General features: G+C 49.6%; 1 protein-coding gene across 6 annotated transcripts in view; it reads right to left on the bottom strand.

Moving 5' to 3' along the window:
- Positions 1–24,319, bottom strand: part of SGSM2 (small G protein signaling modulator 2) — a 143,509-nt gene extending 119,190 nt beyond the window's left edge. For 4 of the 6 annotated variants that reach the window (XM_073316038.2, XM_073316040.2, XM_073316039.2 and 1 more), the window contains exon 1: positions 24,030–24,319. In XM_073316038.2, the coding sequence (XP_073172139.1) occupies positions 24,030–24,086 (57 nt within the window). In that variant the 5' untranslated portion in view covers positions 24,087–24,319. The remainder of the gene's footprint in view (positions 1–24,029) is intronic. The other 2 variants (XM_073316041.2, XM_073316042.2) reach the window with 1 other exon arrangement.
- Between the last annotated feature and the right edge of the window lie 1,105 nt (positions 24,320–25,424).

Below are 25,424 nucleotides of genomic sequence, written 5' to 3'. Positions count from 1 at the left end.
ATTGAACAGGGGCTGGCTTTTAATGTGTGTGTACAGTCCCTAGAACACCGGGGTGCTGTCGGGGTCTCTAGACACTGCTGTAATACAAATACTAATGCATACAAAAGCCTGCTGCTCACCGTTAGCTTAAAAAATGGTTGAAAACTCAATTCCTTTCCAGCCCAAGAGCCCAGCTGTTCCGCTCCAGAGGGAATTCAGCAATGTAAATTCAGACCCCCTGAAAACAGGGGGTGAGGGAGAAAACTGACCATGTGCCACAAAAGTAGGTTCTCCTAAGAGACGCTGCAATTACCTATCGTTCCATCTGCTTCCCTATCTAACCCACCAGGGCTTCCTCGACCTACCGCTGCCGGCTGAAGTGCATCTGCCTCGTGACGCTCATTTATCACGCGTGAACGCAATCCTCCCTAACAACGCGGAGCGCGGGTTCGGAGCCACGGCATCAGTTGGGCCTGTTCTAGAGGCAAATCCCCAGTAACTGCTGGTTTCGCTCATTTCTGAATCGTGATGAACGACCTAAGACCCATTCCCCAAATAAAGGCAATACAGATTTCATCACAAAAAGGTGGGCCCGCTGTGGTAGAAGACAACCACCCATCACCCCCTTCCCCATCCACACACTGGCGCAGTATCGTTTTGAACCCACAAATAATTTTCCTACCCAGCGTGTTGGAATCTAGGGCTGCTACTAAAAAGAGATGAGCATATGCTCCCCTTCTCCCCCCACCGATACGCTCAGCACAACTACTGGTCTGTCAAAGCTTCATGTATTCTTCATTTATTACCCTTCTCCGTCTTAGCTTTACAGGGGAAATATTGGTCCCGGAAGACGGGAGACGGACAAATACTGTACCCCCTTTTCAAGACAGGTACTAAGAGGAGCCAGGGAATTATAGACCAGTCACCCTAACTTTGATACCGATTTAGGCCTTTTCAGGTACGCGCTGGCATGGAACAGGAAATAAAACCATCACACTGGGCTGATGATGAAAGCAGACGAGTGATCAGTCGCCAGCCCAATCAGTGGCATTTCATAAGAACGGCCAGACTGGGTCAGACCAAAGGTCCATCTAGCCCAGTATCCTGTCTTCCAACAGTGGCCAATGCCAGGTGCCCCAGAGGGAATGAACAGAACAGGAGATCATCAAGTGATCCATCCCCTGTCGCTCATTCCCAGCTTCTGGCAAACAGAGGCCAGGGACACCATCCCTGTCCATCCTGGCTAATAGCCACTGATGGACCTCTCCTCCATGAACTGATCTAGTTCTTTTTTTAACCCTGTTATAGTCTTGGCCTTCACAACATCCTCTGGCAAGGAGTTTCACAGGTTGACTGTGTGTTGTGTGAAAAAATACTTCCTTTTGTTTGTTTAAAACCTGCTGCCTATTAATTTCATTTGGTGACCCTTAGCTTTTGTGTTATGAGAAGGAGTAAATAACACTTCTTTATTTACTTTCTCCACACCAGTCATGATTTTATAGACCTCTATCATATCCCCCCTTAGTCGTCTCTTTTCCAAGCTGAAAATCCCAGTCTTATTACTCTCTCCTCACATGGCAGCCGTTCCATACCCCTAATAATTTTTCTTGCCCTTTTGCTGAACCTTTTCCAATTCCAATATCTCTTTTTTGAAATGAGGCGACCACATCTGCACGCAGTATCCAAGATGTGGGCCTACCATGGATTTCTATAGAGGCAATATGATATTTTCTGTCTCATTATCTATCCCTTTCTTAATGATTCCCACTTTGAGCGCTTAGCATTTGGGGCAGCACGTGGGTGGCAATGACTTTGCCCGTGTAGGCAAAGAACATCCTCTGTCCCCTACAGGAAGGGCTGCCCACAGAGTGAGAGAATTTGAAAGGGCCATTCAGCAAACAGCCTGTCATGCAAGCGTCCCTCTCCCAACCTTCCCTCTCCCCGTAATGGTCTGAAACAGTGTTGTCCATTCTCATGTTTGTCTTGCAATATCTGTTGTTTTTCCCATCTAAAAGCCCCAGCTGCTGGAGTCATGTGATTATGTGAGACTCTCACTCGGGGTTATTTTATTTTTTAATTAAAACTAATTTTCTAGCCCTCACAATTGCAGAGAAAGCCTGGAAACGCAAATGTGGACACTTTAAAGACTCCGGCCACAGAACACACAAAGAACTATTTCTTTCTTTCTCATGATTTGTATGCCAGCCTTGTGATGTGTTGAACATTGGGGCTTGGCAAGAAGGGAAAGACCCATAGGACCGTTTGTGATCACTGTCCCACCGTTTCGGGGGGGGGGGGCGCGCTTTGGACGAGTCAGAAGCAGCATGGGAAGGAGTGGATTGCGGAGGATTGAGACGTAGTCAAAAGGGGAAGCCGTCGCGAGAGAAGGCCCCCAGCTCTGAGAGTGGACTCTTTAACGCAGCTCTTGAAGAGGTTTAGCCTCCCCTGAGTGGTATTTACACCACTGTTGACTTACAAGCTTGATTTGTGCTTGCCTTGGCAGGAAAACAATAAAACATATCCCTAACCTTTCCCCTTTGTGAAGTGCCAGATTGAGACCATCTGGATAAACGTAACTAAGCAGGACCAAGCTAGGTGGAAATGAAAAGGCCAGGCTAGCAAGGATGCTTTGTCTATTCAATTTCCATCTGAAGTCAAAGGCCAGCTAACAATGAGCCAATGTTCCAGTTGAGATGGCCCTGGGTGAGGAGTCAGGAGACCAGAGTTCTATTCCAGCTTTGCCACTGACCTTGGGCGAAGGATATCACTACTCTGCCTCAGTTTCCCCATCTGTAAAATGAGGATAATGATACTGACCTTCCTTTGGTGAAACGGTTTGAGCTTGGTGGGTGAACAATGTTCTCTAAATCCATACTTAAGCCCCTCAGAAACAGGTCTGACCGACAGAGGATCCAAGTACCGACAAGTGTCGCTGTTGTGAAGGGGACCTGCCGGTGCTTAGCACCTCTGAAAGTCAGCCTGCTGATTCGGGACCACAATATGGAGCGACACACAGGGTCAACTCCCTGCTCTGCCCCAGACTTGCTGTGACACCTTGGGCAAATCACACTGTTTCTCTGGGCCTCACTTCCCCTTCTGCAATGGGGATAACAGCACTGCTCAACCCCACTGGAGTTTTGGGAGGATAAATACATTAAAGATCATACATTAAAGATACTAAGCCCCGAAAACCAATCGGGGATTAACGCAAGTAAGAAAGGACTCTTGATCTATATGCTTAAAAGTTCTCACGGGGGCAGCCCCCTGCATGAATTACCCTGACATGTAAACGCCGGTAGATAAGCCTGGATTTGCCCAGCTGACTCTTCTCAAACATTTTTGAAGCCATGTGTTCAGTACTCCGCATTCTGTCATTATTCGCAGTACAGCAGTACCTGCTCCGAGGGATCAATCATAGGCCAGGGCTCTTATAATCTAGAAGTTATATCAACCAAGGCAGAAAAAAGTTCCAGAGGAATATTTAACCTGGGGTTTATAGAATAACCCCAAGCTCGAGCTGGCAGCAAGCATTGGACCTCAGAGCCCCCAGAGCTAAAAGCATGAGCCACTGCTGATTGTATTACAGGAGGAACTCCGTTAGCTGGTGCAACCCCGCACTATTCCAGGGTGGTCCCCCTGTAGTGGCTGGTCCACATAAAGTGGTTTCAGACTCTGTTGCTGTCTTCAAGCAAATGGACCCAGTCCTTTAGCTAAAGCAACTGAGGCAGGAGATCCTGGGTTCAAACCCTGAAGAAAATTCAGATTGTAAGCTCTTTGGAGCAGCGACTGTCATTTTGTTCTGTGTTCATACGGCACAGAGCACAACAGGGACCTGGTCCATGATGAGGGCTCTTAGGCGCTACAGAAAGAGTCACCACCCCCACCTATCCGCAGGCATTGTTATACTGTCAGCTATAGTAGGCTTTTATCTTCTTTTGTGGACAAGCCCCTCCAGGGCAACCAGGACCCAGGCTGTGCCAGTGAGGATTCTACTGTCAGCAGAAAGAGGAGTAACTCTCTGGATCTTTAAGTGAATCTTTTATATCCCCAATTTTCTGCCATTGCATTTCCTTCAAAAGGGGAGAGAGTTTCAAAGGCAATGGAAAACCAAAGAACACAGCTGATTGTATTTGATCAGATGTTGCTGTGAAGATGAAAAGGGCTTTGTAAGTGCAACTGACTTTCGGGATGATGATGGTGGCATATTTTTGCATGACCGCTCAAAACAATACAAACTCCCTTGCAAAAGGTCCCCAGAGGCCAGCACTGCTGCTCTGAAGATTCCCCCAGGAGATGTAACAGCCAAAAACAACTAGTATTAGATGCTGAATATAAAGGAGATTGCTACATTTTGGTTTCCCAGCAACCCCGTGCATAGGAAACAGGGTAGCGAAGGTTTTCATTTCAACCTCTGGTTAGCTTTACAATGATAGATCAGGTCATAAAATGTATTGACCTGCATTCTTCAATCTCCCCGCTCTGAAAGCGATAGCCACAGAGGCAGTCATGGTTTTAGCAGGAGATGAGCAAGAGCCAGGGAAGATGGAGAAATCAAGTCACCTTCTATTATGTTCAATACTGTAGGGAAGAGATGGGCTTTAGAGGAATAGAGGACTCATCAGAGCGTCACTGCATAAACACACCTCATTGGGGACAAGAAAAAAGGGGGAAGAATACAGTTTAAAAAGAGAGAGAGACAGACTCCAGATCCTCTAGTGGGAGAGGGGAACAGCTACCGCAGTGATTTTACTATTTGAACGGCTGTCGCACGCAGAGGTCCCAATCAGTGGACAGCGCCAAGCACTGCACACCCTGAAAAGCGTTCACCTCCACCCTAACGAGCTTTCGGTGCCCAGGCTCATCCACACCCAAGAGCGGCGTAGGGAACGGGGGGCATTACAGCAGCATACGGCCACGCCCCCCCCCCCCCCCCGCAGCCTTCTGTCGGTCAAGCTCTGATGCCCAAGCAACACAGCCGTGCTGGCGGAAGTCCCAGGTATGGATGTCGTTGTACAGGACGTAGCGGGCTTTCACCAGGAGTCCTTGCGTCACGCAGGGAAGGTGGTTTTACTATCCTGGGGAAAAGCCCGGCTTTACAGGCCTAGGCTGCCTCTGCACTCGCTTTGCTTGGCCAGGAGAATAGAATGGAATTACTATACCAGGAAAACGCTCCCAGTATAGACAGAACTTAAAGGGGCCTTCTACCAGCGTATCACTGTATTAGGAGCTATGCCAGCACGAGGCACCCTTATACCAGCAGAACTGTGCCCCTGGTAGAGGGTTTTCCAATTTATCTGCTTCATTTTTTTAAGTCACCCCCTACCTAAGTTCCCTCTGAGCTGCGCAGCCATGCAGCTGCCTTTTAAACCGCGCACAGGGGCTCAGGGCTGCGGCAGGGAGAGGCGCCCCTCCATTGGCCTGGCCCCAGCACGGACCTGCTGCGGCCGGGGGAGAGGAGCCTCTCTCTTGGCCCAGCCCAGCCTGAGCTGAGCCCCAGCCCTGAGCCCCCTCCCACACCCCAAACCCCTCATCCTTGGCCCCACCCCAGAGGCCTCATCCCCCTGCACCCCAACCCTCTGCCCCAGTCCTGAGCCCCCTCCCACACCCCAAACTGCTCATTCCCCCGCCCCCCATCCCTGAGCCCCCTCCCCCACCACATGAATTTTGTTATGTGCACCGATATGAAGGTGATGTGTCACACATCACCTCCATCTTGGGGCACATAACAAAATTCATTCCGCACATGGGTGGAAAAAATTAGAGGGAACACTGCAAACAAGAATTAAAAATACCTAGCTCTTCGACAGCACTTTTCCATCCGTAGATTATACTGGGACAGAGCCTGTGTCGGCAGACGTAGGCGGAAGGTGAAAAACAAGCACGCTCAGTAACACTGCTGAAGCCGGCTGCTCTCACTCTGGCCCCCCACTATCGGCAGGCCCGGGTTGTCTCTGTCTGGCTGTGTTGTTATCCCCATTTTATAGAAAAGGAAAGTGAGGCACAGAGAGGCTAAGTGGCTACCTCAAGCTCACATATGACACAAAGCTGGGAACAGAGCCCTGGAGGCCCAACTCCTCATGTACAATCTTCTCTGCCAATGTTTTTATAAACCCTCAACGCTGGTACTAAATCCGACTGTTACCAAAAACTTCATTAACCGACATCTCACTGTTATGCCCACTTGAGACCCGAGTGTGACTTATAGCATGTGTTATACCAGTGGATACATTTACGGGAAATTCGAGCCACATCATGCAGGGCTGACATTGTAATGTCTGAAATTAGGCTCTGAGCATTTAAAAGGGGCAGATTTAGTACCAAGGGCACTTCACTGATCTAAACATCCAGCAAAGCAGGTCATTACTTGCAGAAGCCTTTATCTGCCTTTGACTTTCTTCCGTTCTTTTTCTCAATTACTCTTATTGCAGTACTACCAAAAAGTGCCAGCCAAGTCGGGGGCACCATTGTGCTAGACGCTGTACACACACACACACACACGTTGTAAAAGACCCCAAAGTACGTACAAGCAAAACAGACAGAGGGTGAGAGAAAGGAAGGGTGGTGGTTCCCATTTTGCAAATGTGGAAACTGAGGCACAGAGCAACTAAGTGACTTGCCCATGATACCACAGAAAGTCTTCAGAACTCAGCCCAGATCTCTTGATTCCCAGGCCGCTTCCAATAATCAGGCGTTTCCAGAGAACTGTCTGACTTCCCTCTGAACTGACCCACCAATAAGATACAGCAAAACATTCTGATTCCCCATTTGGTTACCTGTATTAAAAGCACCCGGCAATCTCTCCTCAGGTCAGAGGTCTGAGAAAATAATTACATATCGCCGCAGAAGGCCATTTCCAGCACAGTCTCTACTCACAACAGCGATTTAAAGGCAGAGCGAGCCTCACAAATGTTCTGGGGAGATTGTGAACCTTAATAGGAAGTGCTTTCAGGGCAGGAAAAGCAGACGATAAATGTCAGAAGCCGGAATACATTATTCGTCGTCGCCACATAATTCCCAGAAGCTCCAGGGGCAGGGAACCAAGACAATCTCTTCTCTGTGATCCGAAGAAACAGTGTTCTTGGGTTTTTTTAAAGGCTAGAAATTGGAGAACATTTCTAGAGAGGGAATTATTCCGTCCTCTGCCATGCGGTCTGCTGGCAGCTTGAAATCAGGCTTTTCACACCTAAACCCGTACAGACACGCATGCAGAGACTCTAGAGAAGATCTGGGCAAACTGTAAGTTAATCTTGTTACCAGAAACGTTAGCCCCTTCCCCCTGCCCCCCACAGAGACCTGTTTAAACTAGTGAACCGCTCTGAATCCAGCGGGACTTGGCATAGCAAATCCAGGCTGTAGGCTCTACCAGGAGAGAAGGTTGGCTAGCAGGGAGGGATGATCTTGCAATTCGACCAGCATTTCTCAAACTGGGTGTCCTGACCCAAAAGCGGGTTGCAAGGCTACTGTGGAGGAGGAGGGGTGTTGTGAGATCACAAAAAAAATTACCGGGATTAGAGGGAGAAGTCTAGGTATTACAATCACTATGGGGAGGCAGAGATGGATGCTGCTGGCGGTGACTCCGCCTGCAGAGCTAGGCTCCCAGCCAGCAGTCGCCGCTCTCCAGCTGCCCAGCTCTGAAGGTAGCCAGCAGCAGCGCAGAAGGAAGGGTGGAAATACCATGAGTATGCCCCTGTGAGTACGTACAGTCATTTGCTATCACAAGGGTTGTCACAGCCTGAAGCATTTTCAAAGCGGGGCCCAGCAAAAAAAGTTTTCGAACCCCTGGTTTGCTGCATTGGACTGACCAGCATGAAATTTGGGTTCAGTTCCTGGCATGACAACAGATGCCCTGGGAGTATGTCACACTCCATTTAAACCCAGATCTGTGGGACCCAGGATGGTGGACTGGGTGTTTCCAAGCCCATACTAGGCAGACCTTCTGATTCAGGTCTGGGGCTTGAGCTGGGTCCACACTGCGAAATGACAGGGATTGGACCAGTCACAGCAGTACTTGGGCTCTGACCCACCCGCCCAGCAGCGACCTAGGACCCTGGTCCTGAGTGCTGGCTGAGCCAAGTCAGATTGACGTATGTGTGGAGGGGAGGAGGTGGGAGCGGGGCTGGGCTCCAAGTGAGTCAGAGTGTGCAGTGCAGACATATCCTGTGTGACCCTGAGCAGGTCACTTCATCACTCAGTGCCTCCTTTGTAAAACAGGGATAATGCTTTAACCTCACCATGGTAACGACTGTTAGTGCTGACGGACTGCGGTGATGAGAGCAGAAAGGGATCAGACACCAGCAATGAGAGCTTTGGCTTCCTGTGACTGCTACTGACTCAGAGGGGCACTGTGGGCAGATCATTCCAAGGCTGAGCACCCACAACGACAGCTAAATCGGGGGAGCTGAGGCGCTCAGTCCTTGTGCCTCAGTTTCCTCACTCACAAAATGGGAATGTTACTTCCTGTTACAAGGGGGCAGCATGGCTCAGTAAATAGAGCCCAGGACTAGAAGTCAGGAGACCTGGATTCCCCTTCCGCCTCTGCCACTGACTTGCTGTTCGCTCTTGGGCAAGTCATCTAAACTCTATATGCATCCGTTTCACCAGCTATTAGATAACGAGGATGTTCATAACTTTCCTGCTCGAGTATAGCACTTTGTAATCTAGGGGTGAAAAATATTACACAGATGCTCTGTAACAGGAATATTAACACTCACCTCTGAACAGGGAGTTTAGATCCCTGGATGAAACGTGCGTGTCTGAGTGCACTGTATTATTATTATACATCATCACTCTAATCCACCCCACTAACTAACCCTCCGTCTAGCTCTATATCCTACTTCCTGCAGTGGCCAAGTTCTTCAGAGGTAAGTGAACACCAAACATCGGTCTAAAGGATGGTTTTAAAGAAGCGTTTACTACACCAGCCCTAAGAAGGGATGTCTTTAGGGTTTTGTTTTTAAATCCAACAACAAAACAACTCTTAAAAACCCTGCAAACAAGGTAACCATCCCAGCCCCTGCTAGCGCACAAGATCCAGACTACTTATCTTAACCGAGGCGCTATTTTGACAGACCTTAAAACTGCTAAAGCTTAGACGTTCCTTGACGTCTAAGGGCTGGACTCTGCACGCCCATTCACACGTGAGTGCACGAGCAATCTGGCGGGCACGGCTAACAGTTTGCAGGACCAGGGCTGACATTAGGGGAAGACAGACATAGCTAATCGTCTCCTAGAAACAGAAGTCTGGATCTTTAACTCTCCGCACCATTTTCTATGCTGTTTTCTCGCCCCCTTTTAATTTCTTCCTCTTTTCTTCCTGCGTTCGGGTCTTTCCTGCTCAGCATCATTGCCTACCCCGACTGATACGCCACAGCAGCGGGTGTTGCTTTGGGCCAGGTCTGTGACCCAGTACGATGCCCACTGAGGACAACCAGACCACCCACGTGCTCTAAGTGAGGCATGTGCTTAAGTGCCTTGTCGAGGGCTGAAAAGTGCTCACACAGTCCCTTCTGTGACCCGGCCACAAGACAGAAGAGCTGCTGGAAGGAAAGGTGGTTACCTGCAATACCTCGAACTGGCAATCACTCCCCTCGGAGTCTGAGGGCAGAGGTCGCACTCTGGCAGCAGAAAAAACACAGCCCTAGGGGGGCTTTCCACACATCACTCAATCTGCACGTTTCACCTCATCACCCTCCCCTGTGCGCCGTGCCTGTGCGGCCTCCGGAGTCCCTCCATCATTCACAATTCCTCATCGCTCCCGAGGCCGCGCACAACTCGTCCCCTGGCAAGCAGCTAACCCTGCCCTGATCCCTTGACGACAGCGGGCTTGAGGGTTTCCACACAGAGAAATCTACTGATTGTCATGGGACTGCTGCCGGCCCACTTCTGCAGGGAGGTGTCTTGGCCCAACAGAGGGCAGCTGGCCCACCATCTGTACCCTTTAAAGGGGGGGGGGTCTGAAACCGGATTTGCTAGAAATGAACATTTCCGGACAATTTGAAGTCTCTTTTCCCTGGAGCTGAGGAACGCAAGTGGCTAAGGCCCGGCTCCTGCAAACACTCACATGCTTCACTTCACCCAGGCTGAGCAGCATCACTGAAATCACTGGAAGCCAGTACAGGATTAGAAGTTTGCTCGGGCCTATTTTTAAAGCCCGACCCAAACCCCTCCAGATCACGGCCAGTCCAAACCGGATCCGTGTGTCATGTTGTTTTCATACCTGACCCAAACCCGACACTTGTAGTCAGGTCCTGTCGTGTTCAGGTCCGGGGCCAGCTGCAAGGGCCTAACCACCGGCCTGGACTCCATTTTCTTGACTTTGTTTCCTCCGCGGAGCCACTGGGGTAATTGCCCCCCGCCCCTTTCATCTTCCCACAGCCTGTTCCCCAACCCCAGCCAGCTGGCCGCTCCCCACACTGGCTCAGCACCACACACCGAAGGGCAGCAACTCCCCCCCAAACCAGAGTCAATGCCGTTGCCTCAGGTTTGGGGGTTGGCCCCCCGGGGGTGGGGGTTCCTGCTGCCCCGGGCCCACAATCCTCCTTCAGCCGCCTCCTGCCAGCTGGGTCAGCGCGGTGGCAACTGTGTGCCCCATTCCTGCCGGCCACCACCACCTGGCTGTGTCCCGCCCGCACTGTGGAGCAAAAGGCCCTGCAGCTTGCGGCACCCTCCCTCCGCAGTGCGCACAGCAAAGCAAGGTGCCGGCCGCTGGCAGGAACAGGGCATGCAGCTGACACTCAGCCGACCCCACGGGCCGGAGGAGGGGATCGGAGACGACCTGGCCCGAGCCAGAGCAGGTTGGATCCCACTGGCTTCGGATCGGGTTGCAAGGGTCTGGATTAGGGCCTTACTTAAATAATTACTTAGCACTGTCGGTAGCCCTGGTGCCAGCAGGGTGCCATGTACCCCACACTTGTGTTTGTGTCACTAAGACTGAATATGAACACAGCGTACGACCAAGTTACTCGTCTTGTTTCTCACAGCTGTGACAAGTCTGCTTTTAAGAGCCACGACGCAGAAACTCCACTCACACTAGGCAAGTTATAAGCAGGTTAGTGCTCAGATTGGAGGGCTCCAAAGATCGCCGAGGTGCTGCAGGAAATAGGCTTGGTGATTCAGTAGGGGACACTCCCCCCATACATCACGCCAGGGTGGAGGGCTATCACAGGACACTGCAGCGTTGCGGGTGCTGGGGACAATACCCAGACCTGGGCTTCTGGTCACTTGCTGTTGTCTAAAATCCACATCATTTTTCTTTCAAGAGGCAGCATTTACCCCAGCATCCTGGCCAGTTTCAGCTGGGGTAATTACTGAGTACTCCATCAGTCTCAGTTGGACCAATTCTTCACTTCCTCTGCTCAAGAGCTGCTTGGCACTGCGGCAGGGGGTGGGGTGGGGGGGGATGTCAAACAGATGTCATGGTTCATCCTAGAAGCAGCTGCATTTCAGTGGCAAGAAAAACAACTCCAGTTCCTAAAGTGCTTTGGGATCTTTCAGGAGGGAAGCCGCTAAGGTTATCCTTCTGATATTCGTTTCCCAGCTGGAACGAGAGCTTGGTTTGAGTACAGTCATGGCAAAAGCACCATTTCAGTAGGCAGCAAATAAAGAGCTGGAAAAAGCCTGCTTTATGGGCCTCCTTCTTACAATAGATTTTCCAGCAGAGAGAGAGACGTTTGAAACACAGACTTATAGCCAGCCTCGGCATGAAGCCCAGTTGAGTCAAATCTTCAATTTATATTACATCTCTCTCTCTACTAGAGTCAACAAAATAAATTCTTTACCAGTGGAAACACCCGCGAAAAAAGCAAATACATCAGTAAGCCTTTCCAAAAGGATTCAACTGAAAGGTTTGACGGGAAATAAAATATTTATATATATATTTAAGCCACTTGGCACAAAAGAGAACTGAATTTCAATAGATTCAGTATAAGCAGTGAAAAAAAATATTAGAAGATCATTAAAGTTTGAGGCGATTTGGAAATAATGTGACATGGGAAATGGACTGCTGCTTTAAGGAGCGAGTGAAGGGAAGCAGCCTTTGAGAACGCCCCCATGGAGATGGGTAACCACATTATTTGAGACTGGAGAGGAGAATACAAGAGCAACATGTGTGATGTAACAGTCAGGCATTAGCAGTTATACTGCAAGCTACATAAAGTGATGCTGCCGGGTTGGAAATCCTACATATGTACCATTGTTGAGAGGCAGCACAATCTAGTGGAAAGAGCACTGGACTGGGAGCCAGGAGATCGGGGGACACTTCCTGGCCCTGCCACTGACCGGCTGGTTTGACTTTGGGCAAGTCAGCGCTTGTCTATACCTGGTTTAGTGAGGTGTAACTTTCAATCCACACTAGCATGTTGCACACTAATTGGCCCACGGGGACCCTGCTGTCATACACTAAAAGTTCCCCAGTGCACCCGTGGAACGACATTGACATACACTAGGGAACGTTTAGCGAACTAAAATTTACACCCCTGCGGGGTAGATTAAAGCACCATGTAGACAAACCCTCACTTTACATCCCTGCGTCTCTGTTCCCCCTCTCACCCTCTGTCGGTCCATGTAGACTATGAAATCTTCAGGGGAAAGGCTGCCTCTTACTCGGTGTACGTTCAGTGCCAATGCTCGGGTTGCAGCCTCTACACAGAGTGTGATTAATGATTACATCCACAAAGAACATTATTTAGGTTGCAAAGTTGAGCATTCCAAAGCTTGAAAACACCAGATTTAAGGCTGTCTTTGCAACCTTAATTCTGACCCCTGGTGCGCCCATTCTGTGACTGAATGAAGCAGGGTTCCTTTGGAAAAAATTAGTATATGATAATATAATTAACGGCTGGACCACAATGCATATGCATAAGGGGGCAGAATTAAAGCTATATTGAAGGTTGTCTCCCCCTCCAAATTTCATGAAAGATTCATCCTGTTTACTGACCAGTTTTAGCCAAAATTCTCTCAAGGAATGCAGTCAGAGAGTAGACATGGTGATTTGTCTGAGTTTCTCTCTCAGCAAAACCTAAATGGAATTTCTTGGGACAAAGAAAAGGCACTTCTCTAGCCAAAGGCTTCCCCCGCGCTGAATTTCATAGGCTGCAAACAATGGAGGTGTTAGAGCTCTTAAAAAAAAATATTGCAAGATTCTTTTATAATGGTATGTGTTTGGCAACCCACCTACCAGAGTCACTACCCGCTTCCCCTATAATAATATAAACTTAAGTGGATTAAAAACAAAGCTTTTTAAAAAAAACCCAAAAAACAGGAAACCTATGGGTGGAACTTTCAAAGGCACTTAGACGATTTAGGAGCAAAAGTCTCACTGAAAGTTACGTAGGTGCCTTTGACAGCCCCACCCTAACTCTTAAAATCCTACATGATATCTACCTTCAACACTTCCATTTGGCTTGGACCATAAAAATGAACTAGTCAGTTTCACTTTCAGAGTCTCATGCACTAGGCAGATATTACAATGTTTGGGTTAAGACAAACAGGTCACTGATTTGTTTAGTAGACAAAAGTGATTTATATAAACTCATACACTCAGATACAGGTATGAACAAAACCCACGATTTTGCCTTAAACTTCCTGGCTCTCTCTCTTTAAACCCAAAATCTGGACCATGTGCCAGCTTTCCACTTGTCCTGGACTGTAGTCATCACTTTCAATGCAACGTCAACGGCCAACCTACAGTGCTCATCATATGGCAGTGTCGTCTGGAAATACACTGGGTCATTTCGTGACATGAAAGTTAAAGCTATGGGCTCCATGCGGGTTTTCACTTGCCATCCTTGGAGCTTCTTTCCTCACCTAGTCACTCCCAGCCAAACCACACCACGTAAGCAAGCTTGCTCTGCTTGAGATGCGGTATGGAGGAGGCAAAGCACACCGGCTATTATATAAAAATAGGAATAATGATACTGATCCACTTTGTAAACCGCCTTGAGATCTCCTGGCATGATGCACTGTACAAGAGCTAGGTGCCACTACTTTGTGAATCCCAGACAAAGAGCGTGTCGGTGTATTGCCTGGGGGAGAGCAGGACATTAGTGATTTCGAGGCTGGCTCGCTCAGTCTGCTGCGTGCAACTTTACTCTCCTGTAATGTTCCTCAGCTGCTCAAGTGCTTAAGTCACGTGAACAAAGCTCTGAGAAAAGCAACAGGCCCCATGTCTCCAGACATCTGGGCGGTAAGCAAAGGAGGACGGCGTGGGCCCAAAACAGCCTGCGCCCAGCAACGGCTCTGAATTCAAACAAAAAAATTCTGATTCAAATGTAGCCAGCAATTCAGTCCCAGCATGAAGTCGGAGAATCATAGAAATGTAGGGCTGGAAGGGGGTCACCCAATCCAGCCCCCCTGCACTGAGGCAGGACCACGTAAATCCAAACCGTCTCTGAGGGGTGATGGTCTAACCTGTTCTTAAAAACCTTCAGTGACGGGGATTCCACAATCTCCTTGGAAGCCTGTTCCAGTCCTTACCTATTTTTAGCCCATTCATACATGATGCCAGATAAAAATCTGCCCCGATTAGGTGAGAAGCTGCAGCAGCCTTTTCAAGGCAGCTTCCAGCTCTTGCTTTCATCTAAAGGTCTGTAACATCCCTTCTGAGCCACGTTCTGAGAAGGAACGTTCACGACATCCTATTAAAGCCAGCGGTAGCATCTTCAAATCAGCAGCCCGCTGCAGGTAAGCTTGGAAGAGGGGATCCAGAGAATGTGCACCCCCATTAGCAGAAATGCTGGGAGCCCCTTGTCTCCTGCGGTGCTCAACAGGGTCCCGATTCCCACTGTGAGCAGGGAGGAGAGAGATCACCGGGCTGACGATCCCTTCGATTTCTCCCAGAAAACCCTTCACAAAGAGCTTGATACACCTGTACTTAATTCCCTCTGGGATCAGGGTGATCCGACTCCAGGTCAGAGCTTTGGATGTTTTTCTCCCTTGACTCCAACGCGTCTTGCAGATACTTGCCCACAATTATATTTTGTGCAGACATGGGCATTACATCAGAGGCATTCAAAAGGGCCTTCAAAAGAAGGTGGGCAAGTATTGGAATGAACTGGTTAATATGTACCACCACTGGCCTCTAGTGGATGAAATCAGAATTGCTCAACTGTGCAATAGGCCTTATACCGCTAACGGTGAATGGGGATTCTCTTTTATCTCAAGTGGGAGAAGTCTATGATTCAGGAGCAGGAGGATACTGCTAATAGCAAAATGGAGATTTTTCTTCAACTCTAGTAGTAGGGTTTTTGTTTTGTTTTTAAGGATCCAAGTTCATTCCTTGCTGTCACAGTGGTATCCCAATTAAATACGTAGTAAAGCATAGTAGCACACCAAGTTCCTCGCTGATCACAAATAGAGAAACTGAGGGGCAGAGAGAGAGAGAGAGAGAGAGATTTTAAGTGACATGCCCAAGGACAAACTGTAAGAGAACCCAGATCTCATCTTGCAGATCCCTGCTCTAAACACTAGCCCACACTGCCTTCCGTTCATGTTTGCTCCCAGTATCTCTAGTACCGATAAGACATGTTGCGGGAAGCAACGCATTTAGATTTTCCATATAATTTTAATATAGTCCATCATAAACCGACAGTGAAAACTTGACTACGATGCTATATCTCTGAGCGCTAAAGTCAAGAAAGCAACAAAGCATTTCAACATTCTCCAGAAAACAAAACAAGACGCCAGACACCTGCAGCTGTTTCCAAAAGCAACATTATAAGACTAAATACAAACCAAAGCTGGGGCCAGCGTATCAGCAACAGAAGCGAATCCAAGCAGGAAAGCAGCCCTCACCTCATGGGTACGGTGGATAAATGTGTTTATCCCTAGGCATGGACGACATGACCTTCAGTGTGATCAAAAAGAAACTCAATCAACAGCATCAGTCGCACGGGGGGAAATAAGACATTTACAACATAGAGATACATGCGGGCTGGAACGTCATCGGACAAACAGGTTTAAAAAAAAGTTTTAATGTCTACAGCACTTCCAAAAAGATATAGCAGCAGACTGAACCTCACTAAGAATAATACTGTTGTATAGGGCTTTTCATCAGTAGATCTCAAAGCACTTTACAGAGAAGGTCAGTCTAATTAGCCCCCGTTTTACAGATGGAGAAACTGAGGTGAAATCACTCACCTAAGGTCACTCAGCAGGCCAGTTACAGAGGTGGGAATAGGAGCCAAGTCTCCGGTGTCCCAGGAGTCCTGAATGCCTAAAATTACCTTATCTACTAGGCTACAAGGCCTCCTAAGTCGCTACATGGCTATTCCTCTTCCAGGATGGATAAAAATCAATAAAAAAAAAATCTGATTTTTTTTATTTAAATAGGATTTTTTTAATAAAATGCCTTTTGAGGAAAAAGCCTATCTAAAGATAATTTTAATTAAGATACATTATAGCTCAAAGATATCTCATCATGGAATAGGGATTATAAATTCTAATTCTGTAGTATGAGACAGTATATCATGTAATGTTTTAGAAAAGTTTTGTAAATGAGTTTCAACAGTTCATGGATTAGGGACCCCATCTTATGGGGTTCCGCAGGCTTTTGTATAGATTATTTAGGCTAATCTTTCTACCTACCCCATGGGACTCACACTCAGTCTAGAAGATACCATCAGAGATGCTTAGTTTTGCAGTTCTCAAACTGTAGATTTGTGTCTCCAGAGATAACATGCTTGTTAACAGCAAAAATATTTTTAAATAAAAAAAAAAAAAAAAGTATATAGAGGTGAGAAATAACAGACGTCAACTCTATTGTCCCTCTGCAGATTTGTGTACACAAAGTCAATCCCTTACCTCTCTCTAAAAGTGCAAAGTTTCAAAAAGTTCAATGAATAGAAGATTGCGGGGGGCAGAATAGATCTGGACAAGGAGAAGTCTGGAGATAAATGTGAGGAGCGAGGGACATATGCTTGTTTTGTTAAAATATTATATGTTTTCTGTTAAAGAAAAAAATCCAGAATACATAATGTTGTTGTTTTAGTTAAATAAAACAATGTAAATGTCTGTCTGGTGATGTTCTCCTCCTAATACAACATGGCAAGAAAATCGTCCAAATATTAATGATCATCCTGTTGGAGTGGAGATAGTTCAACTCCCAAAAACTTCATAAATATCTGCTTCAATTACCTTTGGTAAATGAAATAACCAAACAATCATTCATTCATTTTCCGATATAGCTGTAAAACTAATCTGAAAAGTTTTCAAAATAAATCACTGTTTAAAAATGTATAGTGTGTACCTTCTAAAAATGAAACCTACATCTCTGAGTTGTGAAGAATATGTATTAAGGTTATAACCACCGCCAAGAATGCGCTTTTATGTAGAAAACTATTTAAATCACTAGTCAGGAAGACTCGATTTAATCACGATGATCAAATCATTTTGATTTAAATCAAATCTGCCCTGTCCTTTTCCCTCTCCTACTGCCCCCAAAGTTTGATCCAATGAAGATGACAGCATGTTTTGAGCAACACATCATCATATACTGTAATTTCAGGGGAAGATTGAGGCTAAGAGACATTTGGGCTAGTGGATACAGCACTGGGCTGGGAATCACGATATCTGGGCTCTGGCACTGTTGTGGCTCCTTGCTCAAATTACATCCAGTTTTGTGCCTTGGTTTCACCATCTGTAAAATGGGGATAATAAATACTTACCCTTCTTTATAAGGAACTTAGAGATCTCTAGATAAGAAGGCTATATAATCAGAGCTAAGCATTACTGTTAGAATGATGCTGGGCTTTTCCCCATCCTGAGTATGCAGTGAACCCAATATCATCCCAGCAGAACACCTGTACATTAAAGATGGGCTTCAGTAAAGAGATTCAGATCTGGGTTTCAAACCACCCAACATTTGTGGCTGTTCAGAAGTGGGGATTTGTCTGGCCTCGTCTAATGGCAGGGCCCCACCTGCATGTTACAAACCAACCCTGGGGTTTGGATTCCCGCCATGAATCTGTGCCCTTCTACTCTGCCACCTGACCTCCCCCGCTTTTCACTCCCTTCCGTCGGCCTTTCCCCCACGTCCATGTAACAGCTGAACAGCTACCGTTTGTGAAGCTACAGACTGCCGGGATATTTACCATGCCACTGGCACCAAAGCAAATTGCCAGGCGGGGTATCCAGTCTGCGCGAAGAGAGTTCTGCACTGAGGAGCCAAGCTCTGGGTCTTTTGCAAATACAAATCAACACAAACAACAACGTATAAAGCGCCCCACCGCAGCACTCGCTACTGCGGCTCCTGTCCCATGGGGCTGGGCCCCACTCCCCGCTCTGGAGATCGCGAGTGAGGGTCGCAGCACCACTTGCTCAGATCCGGCCTCCCCCTCGCGCCCCGCAGCCCATCATCATGACAGAGGGGAAGCCAGGCCAAACCTGGGTGGTGCTGTGACCCTGTGCACCAGGCTGCAATGGGTGGGGCAGATGCCACCACTGCAGGATGAAGGCAGGGCTGGCTTGCTCTGCCACTCACTCCCCCAGCACCTCCCACCCCCTCCAGGGCAGGAACTGATCCTCGACTCCCCCCCTCCCGGGATAAAAAGAAACAAAACGAAATTCCCCAAAAAATAAAATGAAAAGTTATACAAAATAAAAAGGCATTTCATGGGGCTCTACTCAGGAGCAGGCCAGGCTGCAGGCATTATTTGCGGGGGGAGGGGGACACACATTATACTGCACCTGAACCCCCAGAAGAACGTCCAGGAGCAATAATAGGTGGCACTTAGACCAGTAATACCTGGCACTTTCAAAGCACCTTACATAACCTGATGCTAAGTGCACCTGGAAGGCCAATGCTATCATCCCTCTTTAGCCCAGGGGGGTTAAGTGACTTGCCCAAGGACACGGAGGGAGGATGCGTCTGAGCTGACAGCAGAACTCAGGCATTCCTGGTTCCCAGTCCTGCACTCTCTCCCCCAGAACATCCACGTTCTAAGATTGGTTTAGTACAAAGAAGGCAAAAGCATTTGACATGCATCATGCACAGGAGAGGAGAATGGAAATCAGCACAAAAGCCCGGCTGAGGGAAACAGGCAGAGAAGCCAGGTACAGGGCAAGATACGGGTGCGGCCCAACGACGCGCAACCGGTTGCCCAAGACCAGTCATGCTCATAGTTTTCTTACTGCCTTATTCACAAACCGCAAATATGCTGTTGCTCACGCATCAGCTGAGCTGATAGAGATGGAAAGGACCTAACGTATAACTGGCAGGAACGGTCATATCCCAAATGTCCTTATTAATTATGCATAGAAGAGTCTGGGCATCTGTCCAGCTCAGCACGACAGGGCTTCCTGGACCCAACACAAGTCAGACATGCCACAAACAGGCTGTGTCTTAAGACACCGGTTTTATTAATACAATTCAGAGGAAGAGCAACTGTCTGTTGTACAACAACGGGCGAAATTAGCACCACGGGAGGACTGGTTTGTCAGGGAAAAGAAAAAGCACGAAGCAGGAACCTTGCAACTCCAGCCCCACTAAGATTCTTAATTAGTTACAACAAGCAAGCTGACTTCGGCTCAGCCACGGCTTCATCACTGAGCCTTGTTCAATGCCCAATTCTGTCTCCGTATCAATAGAGCCATTTTTCTGGGCTGTCAAGTCAAGATACTGCTGAAATCTCTCTTATCTCTGCTGCTGTCAAGATCAAAACCGCAGTCAGATGACTTTAATTGCTTGAAGAGACTATAAGAGTTTTGAAAGGGATATAAAACCTCATGCTTCAGGGCTTAATACAATCTCTTACTAATGTGGGTCAGGAGGAAATCTTCCCTGTGGGCAGGCTAACCCCTAATTGCCTCCTGCAGGGTGTCTTGCAACTTCCTCTGAAACAACTGGTACAGGCCTCTGTTAGAGACTGGATTAACAGGACCTTGGGTGTGATCCAGTCTGCTAGTCCCTAAATTCTTATAGATATTTTAATTTAGCTAGTGAAAATATTGATAAATGCAGAGGATGACTAATCACGTGCTAGACTGTTGCCTTTGATAATGGAATATTGTCTATTCCCCACCATTTCATGTGGATGCAATTCTGATTCATGCTGGGTTAACTACCCCACCACAGAATACAGGGCTAATTAACCCCTGGTTCCCCAGATTCCAAAACTGGCCTTTTTTAGCCTCTCCCTAAACAAACCCCTCCCCTCGTGGTCATGCTTTGGACCCAATCCTTGCACAACCGCTGAAAGAGCAGGGAACTGTGGGTGCCAGAAGAACGCAGGATCAAGCTTTCTTAATTTAATTTAAGCAAGAGGGGATCACAGCCGTACAAATGTTTAGGCAAACTACCACATAACGATAAGAAGCATCATTACGAGATGTGAATGTCCAAAAACATTGTTCCTAAACACAGAAAAAAAAAAACCCCACGTGATGTTTTTGTAATACCACAAAGGAGTGGAGAGATTTATAAAAGCTTTATCTATGCAAAAGAGTGAGTTACGGCCAGATTCGTAGTTTCATAGAGCTTAAGGGCAAACGGGGCCATTAGATCACTCGTCTGACCTCCTGTATATCACAGACCATTAAATTGCACCCAGATACCCCTACATGAGGCCCAGTAACTTGAGTTAGACTAAACTGTGACACAGGCACAGAACAGGAGAGACTGAGGTGCCACCAAGGCCTCTGCAACAGCAGGGGATTGATTAGATGAGATGAGATATGCCCATATGATCTCAGCAAGCGATCCATACCCCATGCTGCAGAGGAAGGCAACCCCCTCCCATGCCTTATTCCCCCCTCCTCTTCCACACACACACAGTCACAGCCAATCTGACCCGTAAGAAAAATCCCTTCCTGATCCCAGATCTGGTGATCAGTTGGACCCTGGCCCCATGAAGACACAGCAGACAAGCATTTAAGAAAGAGGAAGGTGAAAAAGACCAGAACAGATCAGGCCAATTGTGCGTTGGGGAAAAAATTTCCTTCCTGACCCTTGCAGGCATCTACCTGAAGCATGAGATTTGATTTGAATATAGTCACTATTTTAAAGCAGAGTTATGAGCACATTGAGGGCAATGCAGAGCTTCCTGTTTTCACCCTGGCCCATGAAGGAAGGGAACGAACAGGGAGACTCTCAGACTCTAAGACCAGAACAGACCACACAACCATCCAGTCAGAGCTCCTGTACACACAGGCTGCAGAATCTCCCACAGAAGCTGGATTAAAACCCACGTTCTAAGAAGATAGCTCATCTCATTTTAAAGACTTCAAGTGATGGAGAGTTCACCACCTCCCCTGCTAAACTGTTCCAATGTTTAGCTACCCTCGCTGCTCGGAAATTAAGTCTTATTTCAAGGTTGAATTTGTCTCAACTTCATCTTCCAGTCACTAGACCCCAAAATGACCCCTTTACGAAATACACTAGAAACTTTATTATTGCTACTGATTTTACATAGAAGGGGCTTGGACACTGCAGCAGTATAAAACCAATAGATTAGATTAGATGCAACTCTCCAAAATTTCCTTTCTTGAAGTGGAGGGGCAGCTCGGTAAAGTTTTTGCTAAGAACTGCAGCCGCACTTTGGCCCCACTAATGCCACCTTTCGGAACACAATTATGAAATGAACTTCAGTAATTTGGCTGTGCAGATCTGATAGATTCTTGGATTGCTTATTTTGCTAAGTCACAAAGGCAACTGTAGAAAGGGTTAAACAATTGCAGCTGAACAAAGCCTCTGTTTCCCATTCATTGCCTCCTGGAGGGAAATTACATTTTAATTCAATCTGGCCAGAGCTTTATTTTATTTACTCTAGGCAAACTCTTAACTCTTTCAGCCTTATTGGCAAATAGATTAAACAAATTCATCACATCAGAAGCGTAATTTTTTGTTGCAATATTAAACCTGTCACTTGAGACCAAAAATCCAGCAGCGACTCCTGATTTTTCACTGGCAACAAAAGCCGGAGCGTTTGGCCAAAGCGTTTACTTAGATTGTAAAATCTTTGGGGCAGGGACCATCTTTTTGTTCTGTGTTTGCACAGTGCCTAGATCAACAGGGCCCTGGGCCTATGAATCCTGAAATAGAAAGAATACATAGAACTCGCCCAGTGCTATTTCTCACAAACAGGATCCTGGATCATGTTCTTGACCTCAGATAGCGACGTTTTACGCTCGCTAAGGCCTGGTCTACATTAGGAAATGAGACTGGCATAACTACGTCGCTCAGGGGTGTGAAAAATCCACACCTCCGAGCAGTGTAGTGAAGTCAACCTAAGTTCCCATGGAGACCGCACCAGGCTGACAGAAGAATTCTGCCATTGACGGAGCTACTGTCTGTGGGGAGGTGGACTACCCACACTCCCGCTGGCGTAGTTAGTGTCTACACTGAAGTGCTACCACGTTTTAAGTGTAGACAAGCCCTAACGTCCCAATCCTGCAAACTCTTAAATCCATAGGAAACTTCATTCATGGGTGTGCGCTCTTCAAGACAACCGGACAACTCCCATGATTAATACTAGGCATCTGTCAGGAGTGGCAATTCAGACATTTCTTGGGGGTTAGCGGTGAGAGCAAATTCCAGTCCCTGCTACCAGCAGGGACACTGTTCTCATCCCCGCTCAGTCCCCCAGCTAGGGAGTCTCCCCTCTCTTTTACCCGCACAGTGTCGGTGGACTCCCAGGAGCTCCTGTACAGGAACAGGCCCCTGCCCTCATGCGCCAGGTTGCAACATGGGCTAGCCACCCTTCCGTCTGTATAGTGGGTCAGCCAGGACAAATTTCAGCAGCACTTTGGCCATGCAGCTGGAGAGCAGTCCAGAGCGTTGCCAGTCGCACTGATTTCGTGTGTGACCCCTGCCTAAAGGGATCCTGTACTCAATCAGCCCAGCCGCTGCTAGCACGGTCTGAGGCCACGGCTTGCCCCCCTGACTCCCCCGCTTACGGACCCTTAAGTGCAATAACCTTGTGGGGGGTAGGGGGTGTTCGCCCCGTCAGCGCCTCCCAATTGGCATGGGTGTCGTTATTTGCAGGATTGGAGCCTCGGGACATCATTCTCAGGCCTGAGCTTGCTCCGCGACTGATTCCAGCGAGAGCCTGACCGGGGGCTCGTCTCGGCTGATCACCCTGGTGCAGACGCCGAGCATCTGCGGCTCTGTGGACGTCAATCGGCATTACCGGGGCTGCACTTTCGATCTAACCCACAGCAGGCGGCACAAGTGGAGGGACGACAGAAGCGCCCCGCGCACAACTGCCCCCGGCAGAGCTCCCGGGCCCGGCTGCCCGCTAGATGTGCCCGAACTCCATCGTATCCAGCACCGATTAAACCACCCCCAGCATGAGCCAGTCCCTGCCCCGAAGAGCCTACACGGGGCCAGGTCAAGACGCTGCCGTAAGGATCCGGAAGCGGCACCCTTCTGGGCACGTCTCCATCTTTCTTTTATGAATGAGCCGGTCTCTGATCCCCCATTACTGTGGGAGTGTCACCGGAGGCAAGGTGGGGGGGGAGGAGTTTTTCCCCTTCCCGCTGAGCCTGGGCTGCCCCCTGAGCTAACCGGGCACGTCCCCCCAACCCTGCTCTCTCCCCTCTTAGTGCCCAGGCTCACCCCCCACCCTAGTTTAAGGAGCTGCTGGGGGGGGGGAAGCCCCTTGATGCTCATTCCACTGACCCTCCCCAGGGCAGACAGGCGCTGGGTGGGGGTGTTGCACCGCTTCCTCCCCCAGCCACTGCGGGAAGAGCCTGGGGGGTTCACTGATCCCCCAAAGGCGCTGGGGTGGGGGGTGTGTCTGGGCTCGGCCACAGCCCCCTTGTGGCACCGGTGCGTCCTTGGCGCCAGACCCCCGGTGCACCGATTTCCCCCCCGGCCAGCACAGACCTCCGTCCCCCCCCACGGGGGGCTGGCACTAAGGGGGGGGGGCGCTGCCGCACCCCGGGACTGCAAACGGGGCACCCCCCTGATCCGCAGACTGGGGGGGGCAGCTTTCACTGCTCCCCGTTATGCCCCCTGCTCCGCCAGGGGCCGGGGCAGGGAACCTGGACCCCCCCCGGCCGAACCCCGCAGCCCCCCCCGGGGCCGGGGCCGGGGCCGCCCCCCCCCGGGCTCTCACCTCCTTCTTGACGTTCCACAGCAATTTCTCCTTCGCCGCGTCCTCCGAGCCGCTCATGGCCGGGGCCGGGGCTGCCGCCGGGGGCTCCGCCGGCCCCGGGGGCTCAGCGCGCTGCGGACGGGGCGGGGGCCCGGCCCCGGGGGCCCAGCCACGCACCCTCCAGCCCAGCAGAGCCACGCCGCCGCCGCCGCCGCCGCCCTGGGCGCCTCTCCGCAGCCATCTTCCCAGCCTCCGGCCTGACGTCAGAGTCCTGGCCCGGCCCCCGCCGGGGGGGGGGGGTTATTTGGCAACAATAACAGTGTGATACCGGCTGACACCTGCACACGCCCGGAGCCGGTGCACCCTGGCAGGCGCGATCCGCCCCCCTCCCCCCGCTGGGGATGAGCCCCCCCCCCCGCAGCTGGGAAGGATCAGCAGCAAGGGGGAAGCGCCCCCCCTACCCCCCCGGGACCTAGCGCTGCCCGCCGGGAAGGGGAAACAAAGCGGCGGGGTTTGGGAGGCGGAGACCCTCGGAGCTAAAGGCACCTTCAAGCCGGGGAAGCTGGTTGCACCTGGGGGGGGGGGGGCGGGATGGGGGTGCGTCAAGTGGGAATAAAACCCCGGGGGGGGGGGCTCCTGCGCCGCGGCGAATGAAACCCACCAAGGCCCCCCCCCCGAGGAGGCTGCGCGGCGCGTTTCCGAAACAAGGGCTGCCCCTGCAAGACACCGGCACTGGTGCACGGTCACGTTGCACGCAAATTGGGGGGGGGGGGGAGGGGAGAAGGGGAAATTATTTTATGTTTAAACCCCTGCCGTGTAACAAACGCAAAACCCCAGGAACGGCACCCGCCCGCGGCCTTGCTCAGCCCAGGGCAGCGGAGCAGACCCCCCCCCCCCCGGCCGGCTCCAGAAATCTGTTTACTGACATTTCCTGCTGATTTAGTCACTCTCGAAGGCGGCCTTAAAACGACACGCAGCTTCCCCCCCCCCCAGAAACGCCAAATCCCTGAGGCCCTCGGCCCTACAATCTGGCCCCGCCCCCCGGCGACCCAACGTTCCCCTGTCGAACTCTGAGCTCGGGAGCGTTCCATGGTAACCACGGCAACGAAGGGTGCGGCGCGTTCGACTCCCTGCGCGAAGCCTACAAGCCGGGTCTGGACATTCTGTACTCAGGGTATCGCCCCCCTGCCCCTCGCGCTAGTTCGCGTGAGGCGTTGGAGACGGGAGGCAGAGGATTTGTTCTCGCTGAACAGCTGCTTTCTCTGCTCGACCTGCCAGTAACCGCAGACCCCGCAGTCCGTGGTGGGCAATCCCATTGCAAAAATCAAATCAAGGCCCTTGAGTTAAATTAGCAGATTTACCAGCTCCCACTCAACGCCCAGCAGGATGTTCTATACCCGCGACCCAATTCATACA

The sequence above is a fragment of the Lepidochelys kempii genome, chromosome 17, assembly GCF_965140285.1.
Source record: "Lepidochelys kempii isolate rLepKem1 chromosome 17, rLepKem1.hap1, whole genome shotgun sequence".
NCBI classification, from domain to species: domain Eukaryota; kingdom Metazoa; phylum Chordata; order Testudines; family Cheloniidae; genus Lepidochelys; species Lepidochelys kempii.
The sequence above is the reverse complement of the archived record's forward strand: the minus strand, read 5'-3'. Positions and strand labels throughout refer to the sequence as shown.